The 9,975-nt window shown below is 46.4% G+C and overlaps 1 protein-coding gene across 1 annotated transcript in view; it reads left to right on the top strand.

The window, feature by feature from the left end:
* The first annotated feature begins 6,669 nt into the window (after positions 1–6,669).
* The window catches only part of LOC101988098 (zinc finger FYVE domain-containing protein 1-like), a 6,599-nt gene continuing 3,293 nt past the window's right edge, over positions 6,670–9,975 (top strand). Inside the window, exons 1-2 of the mRNA XM_026788910.1 lie at positions 6,670–6,885; positions 8,703–9,607. Of these exons, the coding sequence (XP_026644711.1) occupies positions 9,125–9,607 (483 nt within the window). The 5' untranslated portion in view covers positions 6,670–6,885; positions 8,703–9,124. The remainder of the gene's footprint in view (positions 6,886–8,702; positions 9,608–9,975) is intronic.

The following is a 9,975-nucleotide window of genomic DNA, read 5'->3' as shown; positions in this document are numbered from 1 at the left end:
TTCCTTCCTTCCTTCCTTCCTTCCTTCCTTCCTTCCTTCCTTCCTTCCTTTTCCTTCCTTCCTGTGTGCCTGCGTCTGGGCAACAAGACACGGGCCTTCCTTTCAGAAGGAGTGGAATCTCTGTGTCACCCTTCGACTCTGGTCCAGCCCCTGTGACTCTGATGAAAAGTGGCTCTGTGGAACCTGACACCAGGCCTCACGAAAGTCCTTGGATTGCCACCCTGATGCCTTGTGTAGAAGTCCAGTCTGGGTTACTGGAAGAGGAAGAGGTTGTGGGAGTGTACAAGCCGTCCCATCTGAAGTCTCTTAAAGCAGCCAACTGAGATCAATCCTATTATCAGGGGCCACCTTAAACCATTCACCCAAATCAAGCAGCCAGGTTCCTGTAGCCACGGAGCCAACCCAAGCAAGACTACAGAAGAATCATCCAACTGAGTCCAGCCTAAACTCTTCACCTGCTGTGACAGTTTGAATGAGAATACACATATGTTTGAATACTTGGTCCCCAAGCGGTAGAACTGCTGGGGGAGGATTAATAAGTGTGGCCTTGTTGGAGGAGGTGTGTCACAGGTGACAATGATTTGGGGGACTGTAGACAGGGAGGAGACAGGAAGTGGTAACACAGGCCCGAGAGAGGATCCCCCTTTTGTTCCCCTTTTAGACAGAGGAACGGAAGAGGTAGGAGGTAACTGATGGCTGCCCCTGCTTCTCTCATCTCGCAGGTTTTATTTATTTATTTATTCATTTATTTAGAATTTTCAAGGGTTTCTCTGAACTTTGGAGCCTGTCCTGGAACTAGATTTTTGTAGACCAGGCTGACCTCGAACTCACAGAGATCTGCCTGCCTCTGCCTCCCAAGTGCTGGGATTAAAAGTGCACCCCCCATCTCTTTCATGTTCTTACCCTGACATTGATTCCCAATTTTTTATTGATAAAGATTAATTAGATTAATACTTCAATGGTCAGCATGACATACTTTGTGAGTTCTAGAACAGCCTGGGCTATAGAGTCAATTTCTGTCTCAAAAAAAAAAAAAAATAAAGCCGGGCGGTGGTGGCACACGCCTTTAATCCCAGCACTCGGGAGGCAGAGGCAGGCGGATCTCTGTGAGTTCGAGACCAGCCTGGTCTATAAGAGCTAGTTCCAGGACAGGCTCCAAAGCCACAGAGAAACCCTGTCTCGAAAAACCAAAAAAAAATTTAAATAAATAAATAAATAAATAAATAAATAAAATAAAACAAAGGGGCTGGACAGCTTGATTAGCAGTTAAGAGTATATGCTAGCCAGGCTATGGTGGCACACGCTTTTAATCCCAGCACTCAGGAAGAGAGGAAAGCAGATCTCTGAGTTTGAGACTTGCCCGGTCTCCAGAGTGAGTTCCAGGACAGCCAAGTCTACAAAAAGAAACCCTATGTCAAAAAAATCAAACAAACAAATAAAATCTGACTTCTCTGGGAGGTCACCATGTTCTTTGTGTACAAGTGAAGAAATAAGAGAAATAAAATGCATAGGAAAAAAAGGAATTTCAGGAAGAAGGTCAGCACTGGGGGAAGTCGTAGCTGTCTGCTGGGTTACTTACACAGGTGGTGGTCCTCTGTATTTGTGTTGATTTCATTGGTTGAATAAAGAAGCTGCCTTGGCCTTTTGATAGGGCAGCCCTTAGGTGGGCAGAGGAGACAGAACAGAATTCTGGGAGGAAGAAGGCAGGCAGAGAGAGCCGCCATGGAGTCGCCAGAGTCAGACATGTTGAATCTTTCCTGGTAAGACACGACCTCGTGGTGCTACACAGATTATTAGATATGGGTTAAAGCAAGATGTGAGAGTTAGCCAAGAAGAAGCTAGAGCTAATGGGCCAGGCAGCAATTTAATTAATACAATTTTCTGTGTGGTTATTTAGGGGTTAAGCTAGCCAGGCAGCAGGACACATCCCACCGCTTGTCTTACTACAGATTAGCGCCTCAATGTGACAGACTAAATCCACTTAAAAACCTGAGAGGGCTTAGAAAGGACACAGAGAGAGTTTAACACAGCTTTTTGCCGTTTGCTGGCAGAGTATTGCAGCTCCTTTAAGAGAAAATTTTCCTGATTCAAGAGAGTGGGCAGGAAGCTGGTGTATGAAGCTCAGGCAGAAATAACAAGAGAAACTGTGCCTCAAAAATAAGGTTGTAGTGCCGGGAGTGGGGTACATACCTTTGTTATCAGCACTGAGGAGGCAGAGGCAGGTGGATCTTTATGAGTTCAAAGCCAGCCTGGTCTACATAGTGAATTCCAGACCAACTAGCACTACACAGTGAGCTCCTGTCTATAAGTAAATAAATTAAATAATAAGAAAAATAATAATAAAACGATAATATTGGAACTGCTCAAATTTCAGTCATAAAAAGGCAGAATCCACTGACTGATCTAGGAAAGAAGTCACGGTGACCACACCTGGAGCGGAACAGTGGACAGGGAAAACAGAAGCTCATCATGGCTGCACTGTTGAGGGATTTACAGCAGGACTGGCTGGTGACTTGGATACAGGAGGGAAGAGAGAGGCAGGAAGCAATCACAACACTGGCCTTGAGTTACTTGGGAGAGAGCAGAGTCCCTTATGAGGAAGCAGGGAGAATGAAGCCTGCTTGGATGCATCGCCTGTGAGATGTGTTTGTTCTTAAAAGGTAAAGCTTCGAGGTCCGCCATTGGGCGTTTTCAGTGCTAGATGCTCGGAGCTAAGAGGGGCGTCCGGCTCCTGCGGAGAGAAGCGCAGGCTGGCACTCTAGGAGCGCTCAGGAGACAGAGGCAGAAAACCAGCAAAGGAGGAAACACCGTGGAAAGAAGGAAGCTCTGATTGTGTAAAGATCTACCAAAATGGCCGTAAATCCACAAGGACAAAGTGGGGGCAAGGAGAGAAACGAAGGTTTCTGGAAACACATCTGGAGTCTCCTAGAGTTCAATGAGAATGGGAAACAGCAGTGGCTGGAACCAGGTGCGGCTGCAGCTAGTGTTCAAATGAGCGATTTGGGGGACAGTGCGATGACTCAGGAAAGGTGCTTGTTCCCTGAAAACCACACGGTGGGAGCAGAAAAGCAGTTCTGAGTCTTCTACTGACCTCCATCAGCACCAGGGCATAGGCATGCATGCCCCCATGGTGCACAGACACGAATAAGCAAGCGAGTGCAATTTTTTCATGAGTGAGGGGCTGGAGAGAGGACTCCGTGATTGAGAGCACTTGATGTTCTTGCGGAGAACCAGCATTTGGCTCCCAGCAGCCATGTAGGGTAGTACACAATCACCCGGACTTCCAGCCCCGAGAGCTCCAGGGTCCTCTTCTGGAATCCGTGGCCGCCTGCACAGGCACAGAGACATGCACGCTTTTTAAAAGTGACTCGGGGACTGTCCAGCTGAGGTAGAAAGGAAGTGTTTAAGGGTCCGAAGTCTAGAAGTCAAAGGTGGGGAGGTTGCCTGCAAAGGGGCAACGACTCTGAAAACGGAGTAGATGGTGGCAGGAGCAGGAAGTCAAAGTGTAATTTATGAGACAAAAGTATAGACCTGTAGGTTATATAAGCATGGATTTTACATAGTCTATAATATTACAAATATTACACATATGTAGCTGCCTATCATTCCTCCTGTAGTACCAGGATTGTGTCTATGGGCAAATGCTCTACATCTGGGCTACATCTCCCATCCAGGGAAGAATACATACTCAGATCTTCAAATAATACCGGTGACATGGCTCAGGGGTTGAGAGCACCGGCTGCAGTTTCCAGAGGACACTTCCCAGCAACCACACAGTGACTCACAACCACCTGTAACTCCAGCTCCAGACAACCCGATGCTCTCTTCTAGCTTCCATGGGCAGCAGGCACCCAAGTGGATTACAGACATAAGCAAAACTCCCAACACCCATATATATAAAATAAAATATTTAGGCCTTTCTATATTATTCAGAGCTCTAAATGTGAGCATAGAGAATGACTGTAAAATAGAAGTTTTTATAAGTTTCTCATGGTGGCTTTCATATCAGGACTATAACATTTTTCTCAACTATACATCACATCAGATCTTTTCTTTCAAAACAGGGTCCTATGTGGCCTAGTCTGGTCTTGAACTCCTATCCCTGGTGACCTTGAACGTCTACCTCCCAGGTACTGGTACTGCAGGTACATACGCACCACAGTGCCCAATCTCAAACAGTGCTGCCTGTCAAGCCCAGGACAACATGCACGCCAGGTTCTTCTGCCACCTGAGCCACATCCCTGGCTCACGCACACTTAGTCAGGGGCTGATTAACCCAGGCTGGCCTCAAACTTACTCCATAGTCAAAGCAAGTCCAAACTCTCCATTTTCCTGTGCCCACCTCCCGTGTACTAAGACTGGCCACCATATCCAGTGATGGCCTGGGATTTTTGTTGTTTGTTTTTAAGTATATAGATAGCAAAGGTTTTACATTCAAAAGTTACTGTACACATTTAATAGGACTTAAAGTCTCCAAACTCTGAGTCTTACTTGAACTTACTAGGTCTGTTGGTCACATTAGCATCTGCAAGGCAGGCCCAGCAGTGGTCTCGTTACATTATGGAGAAACACCATTCTTCATAAATGGTTTTTGAACTTCTTAAAGAAATGAGTGATTCCAGATCTGGGCAGGGAAATATAAGTTGGTCCTTAAAACTATTGTTGTGCCAGAAGGTAAGGAAATAAGCCAACTGATAAGGAGGCAGCTTGGGGCCTCATGCTGGCCAAATTCAGGACAACCTGAGCACAAGTCTAAGAATTTAGTGACAATAATAATTATAACACACGGAAAAATGAATTCCTCAGCCATGGTGACACCTCGCATAATGAAGCAGGAAGTCCTTTAGAGACTGCCTTCTAATACGGAAGGGATAAACAATTAGAAAATGGCCATTTTACAAGCCCTAGTATCACAACACATTCAGGAAAGATTATCCATGGATATTAAAATTACTGGGTGAAAAATCTGCTAGAGGGCAGATATTTATAGTATTAAGGCATTACTCACACCTACCCCACCATGTTATCAGAAAGACACAGAAGACTGTACAATGCAAGCATGTGACGGTAACACCTGAAGTGATCAAATCCAGTATCAACAGAGATGGTAGAAACAGACCATCTGTGCCTCCTCACGGAATGCCATCACAAAGTGCATACGTTATCAAGACATTATTGTAGCCCATGAACCCAGAACGGGAGAAAAACCAAGTCAGATATTTGGGGAAACTGAAGATAGACTATTCGAGAGAGAAGTATTTCATCAATGTTAGATATTTTTGGTCATGGATGCAGCTCAGTGGTAGGGATACAATCTCAGCACCAAGAATATAAACACACACACACACACACACATATATATATATATATGTTCTTGGTATATTAGATATTTCAGGCATTATAATGGCTCTGTAGTTATACAGAAAACAACTGAAGTACTTAGGGTAAAAATGTCACGATTAAGCAAACACTGTCAAATGGTTCAGAGGATGACAGGATGGGTGTGGGGGCCGAGGGTGTAGATCTGAGGTATAGCAACCTTTGCCTATCATAGTTAAAGCCCTCACTCAAGCTGAGAAGCGTGCGCGTGCATGTGTGTGTGTGCGCGCGCGCGTGTACGGAGGACAAACCTGGCAAAACGTTGAGTGACTGTAACAACTCAGGCTAAAGCACATGGATGGGCCCTTTCAAATGTGTAGGTTTGAAATTCCTCAAAATCAAAACTGAAAAAGAAAGCAATCTGATGTGATTTGCAGTGGTTTAACTATGACTGTTGGTGACACTGAGTTCTGCTTACATATATTTTTTTTTTAACCTTAGAAATTACACAGCAAAATTCCTTTATTTTATGGAGAGATTGAGTGATTCATGCTAACCACCTATGTAGTTAGCTTTCTTAGGTGTTACAGACCAGTATCTTTTTCATGCATCGTGTTTTCTCTCACTGTTGTCGCAAGAAATAGATAAGAAAAAAGTGAAAGTACTAAACAAATATAAAGCTATTTTTAAAAAGTCAGATAATAGTGTTAACATTAGCAGGCACTGGAATCTTAATGTTTACTGGAAGGTGTGCCCCAGCTATCTTGCACAATTTATTTTGTTTTCTTTTAATCTTGCACAATTTAAAAATTTATGAAGTCTATGTAGGGAAAAAGACAGAAAAAGAGTAGACAGGAACAAATTACAGTGGGTTTGTTAAATACCTTTGAAGGAAAAACAAAATACCCTCAATTACACCAATATCCTCTCAATGTTTTCTAGTCTTTTCCCACTTTAAGCATTTTTGAAGGAAATATGTACACTAATAATATACCGCTCCACTTCTCGCTTACATAAACATTACATTATTTATCGAATTTATAGAACTTCTTCCCAGGCCACTGCACTAAACAACGGGCTGCTACTTGGAAGGGAAAAAAAAAAAACAAAAAAAACCACAGTCGCAGCGGAGACTCCAAGTCCCGAAATGCTCGTCGGCCTAGCTGCACCGCCTGTTCGCAAGGGCGACATTTCCACCTGGGAATTGTAGTCATCTAGAGCCCGTATTTCTGGACTGTGGGACGGAGGGACGCAACTAGAAAACTACAGCTCCCGAGAAGCCACGCGCGCCCTTCCCGCCCCGCAGCCCGTCGTGCTCCGCCCCTCGGCTGCTCCTCCCTCGCTGGGCTGCGCTGCTCATGCCTTCCTGTTGGTCAGAGCTGGGAGAAGTTCACTCTGATCAGCTGATTCCAACTGACAACAAGAGAGGAGGAAGCCTGGGAGGCAGCAGAGGAGGAGGGGGCGGAGATGTTGCTGAGGATGGATCTGTCGGGGCCCTAGAGCAGCCTAGGTCCCGCCGGTAACCCGCGTCTCCCACATCGCCTTGCCGCGGCCAAGCTGCTCCGGGTGGGCTCTGCGGGCCACGACGGGCACAACGGGCAGGGCGGGGGCAGCTCGGCCCAGCCCCGGGCGAGCGCTAGTCCCGGGGCTCTGGTCGCTCCTAGGAGGAAGGGGGGACGGGTGCGGCTCGGGTGGGGGTGGGGTGGCATAAACAATGGATTCTGCTCCGGGACGTGCGGGTGTGGGAGAGATTTGGGGGGCATTCTTTGTTCTTCGGCTCCGCTGCCACCCCTCGGGTTGTGGTGGCGGTGTCCGAGAACAAGGTGGGGTGAGGAACCCGGGATTGGAGAGAGGCGTCAAGGTGGGGGGCGCGAGGGGGCAGATTTGTTTGCTTGGTCTGGTGTAGGGGTCAGGTATTCTGAAGGTTGATTTTTCTGTTTTTCTCAGTAGTGACAAGTTTTGATTTTTGTTTCCCTTTTGGGGAGCTGGCTGGGCACGTCTGAGGTTAGGGTGTAAATAAGGTCCCGGGTTACTCCGTTGCCTTCCTTGTTTATCTGAAGATCAGATGGATAGATTACTGTAAGGGAGGAGTGACTATCTGAAAGGACTTTACACTTTGTTGTGCTCTTGGAATAGAAGGCAAAGCTAGGGGAAATTAGTGTAATTACATGAAGAAGTGACCCAAACCCCTTTTCTGTCTCCCCACATTTTTTTTTCTTGAAAGTTACTAAGTTTTTAAGTGTCAAGAGAAAATGAGTTGTTCTGACTCACTTATAGGGCTTGACTACTGTGCACCAGAGTACAGGAATTCTGCCTCCTGTTGCTCCCAGCTCCCTTGCTCTAGACAGAGAAGTAAGAGACAAAAGGAATCATAGTAGCTGTTTCAGTGTTTGAATGTGAAATTGAGACTATTGTTGCCAACTTTAGAGTCCTTGCTAGGTCTTTACCTGGCCAAAGCCTAAGTAGTCCACTTGTAAGGATAAGTAGGTTTTGTTCAGGTCTTTGAGAGAGGTCTAAAGTTTATTGTTACGATTTTTTTCTTTACCTTTCTAAAGACTGCCTTCTTGGCTGGGCGGTGGTGGCACATGGTTTTTAATCCTAGCACATGGGAGGCAGAGGCAGGCAAATCTTCTGAGTTTGAGGCCAGCTTAGTCTACAAAGAAAGTTCTAGGACAGCCAGGACTGTTGCACAGAGAAACCATGTCTCGACCCCCCCCCCCAAAAAAAAAGACTGTCTTCTCCATTCCTCACTTAAGGAGCAGGTGCAAAGGGCTAGCCTCCCAAGGACTGTTTGTTTAGTGATTTTGAATTAGAATTTAATAAAACAAACAGAGCATTTTGCCAACAACAAAGCTGTAAAATCTTGTAGAGGCTCTGGGCTCAGAAAGTTTTGGTTGTTGATATATGTTTGCTTCAAGACAGGGTCTCTCTAGATAGCTCTGGACTGGTGCCGCTCTAAGCAGCCTGGGTGAGGGTGGAGTGGTATAAACAATGGTTTACTCTGGAACTCACTGAGATTCACCTGCCTCTACCTCCCAGGTTTAGGTGCCTCTAGGCTGGCTTTTGGCTTTTTGAGATAAGATTTTTGTAGGTAGTCCAGTAGCCTTGCTTCAGCCTTTTGAGTGGTTGGGTTACAGAAGTACCACCATACCTAGCATGGTGATTGTTTTTTTAGAAGGAAGATCCTTAGCCGTCATTTTGAGATGGAATTTCTAGTCCTGGAAATAAGCCACTGTAAGTTTCATAAGCAAGAATGAGTCTCTCAGTGGTTTAGGCCTGGCATTTAGGTGTTTTTTTTTTTTGTTGTTGTTGTTTGTTTGTTCACTTTAAGGTGCACTTCTGCTTTTTTTCCAAGTGAGTGAAATCCTCTTCCCCTGTTCTAGGGAGCCCTTGAAATCCAGACAGCTCCTCCCTCCCCACCTTCTTTCATCACTACGACTTTGTGGCTGAGGCCCAGCTGATGAGCCTACTACCTTTGTGAACCCAGCAAGCCTCTCACCGCACATCCAAGACTCAGCCCAGTTCCTTCTGACCACAACTTTCTCTGCACTTTGCAGAGGATGAAACCTTCAAACTCAAGTCGACAGCACTGCTGAAACAAGAGCCTGGGAGGCAGAGCACTAAAAATTTGGATATTTGTGCGTGTGCAAAAATTCCTAGCTGGACAGGTTTTGCTTTTTAAAAGTGTTCAGAACCCTGTGGAAGCACTAGCCACCTTCAGACTCCAAGCCTTTGTCTTCCTTCATTCCCGGGAGAGTACAATAGTGAGCGGTCCAGGCGGGGTGGTTTTTAGACAGTCTAAGTTATGAGTGCCCAGGCTTCCCCAGCCGAGAAGGGCCTGAATCCGGGCCTCCTGTGCCAGGAGAGCTATGCCTGCAGCGGGACTGACGAAGCCGTCTTTGAATGTGATGAGTGTTGCAGTTTGCAGTGTCTCCGCTGTGAGGAGGAACTGCACAGGCAAGAGCGCCTTCGAAACCACGAGCGGATAAGACTCAAAGCTGGCCACGTCCCGTACTGTGACCCCTGCAAGGGCCCCAACGGGCATTCTCCAGGTGTGAGGCAGAGGGCAGCCGTGAGGTGCCAGACCTGCAAAATCAACCTGTGTCTGGAATGCCAGAAGAGGACTCATTCGGGAGGTAACAAGCGGAGACACCCCATTACTGTGTACCATGTCAGTAAGGTCCAGGAACCCCTGGAGGGGGATGAGATGGATGAGGAGACCAAGAGGAAGAAGATGACAGAGAGGGTTGTGAGCTTCCTCCTGGTCGATGAAAACGAAGCGATTCAGGTAAGCACCCTGCCATTAAGGGACTCCCATTGGTGTATTGATCTCTGGGAGGTCGCTCTGCAAAAGTCCCGGAGTGCTCCTTAGAAGCAGAAAAGCTAAGGCCTCAGAAGCCTCCAATTGCCTGATGTCATCTTTATTTAGTTTTATTGTTGTTGTTGTTTGTTTTGAGGAATTTCACTCCGTAGCTCAGCTGCCCTGGAATTCCCAGCAGTCCTCCTGCCTCAGCTTCCTAAGTGCTGGGACTGTAGGTGTGAGCCACTATGCCTGGCTTACCTTTTTTTTTTTTGTTTTGTTTTGTTTTTCGAGACAGGGTTTCTCTGTGGCTTTGGAGTCTGTCCTGGAACTAGCTCTGTAGACCAGGCTGGCCT

The sequence above is a fragment of the Microtus ochrogaster genome, unplaced genomic scaffold (assembly GCF_000317375.1).
Source record: "Microtus ochrogaster isolate Prairie Vole_2 unplaced genomic scaffold, MicOch1.0 UNK9, whole genome shotgun sequence".
NCBI lineage: Eukaryota > Metazoa > Chordata > Mammalia > Rodentia > Cricetidae > Microtus > Microtus ochrogaster.
Note: the sequence above shows the minus strand (reverse complement) of the source record. Positions and strands in the feature narration are given on the sequence as shown.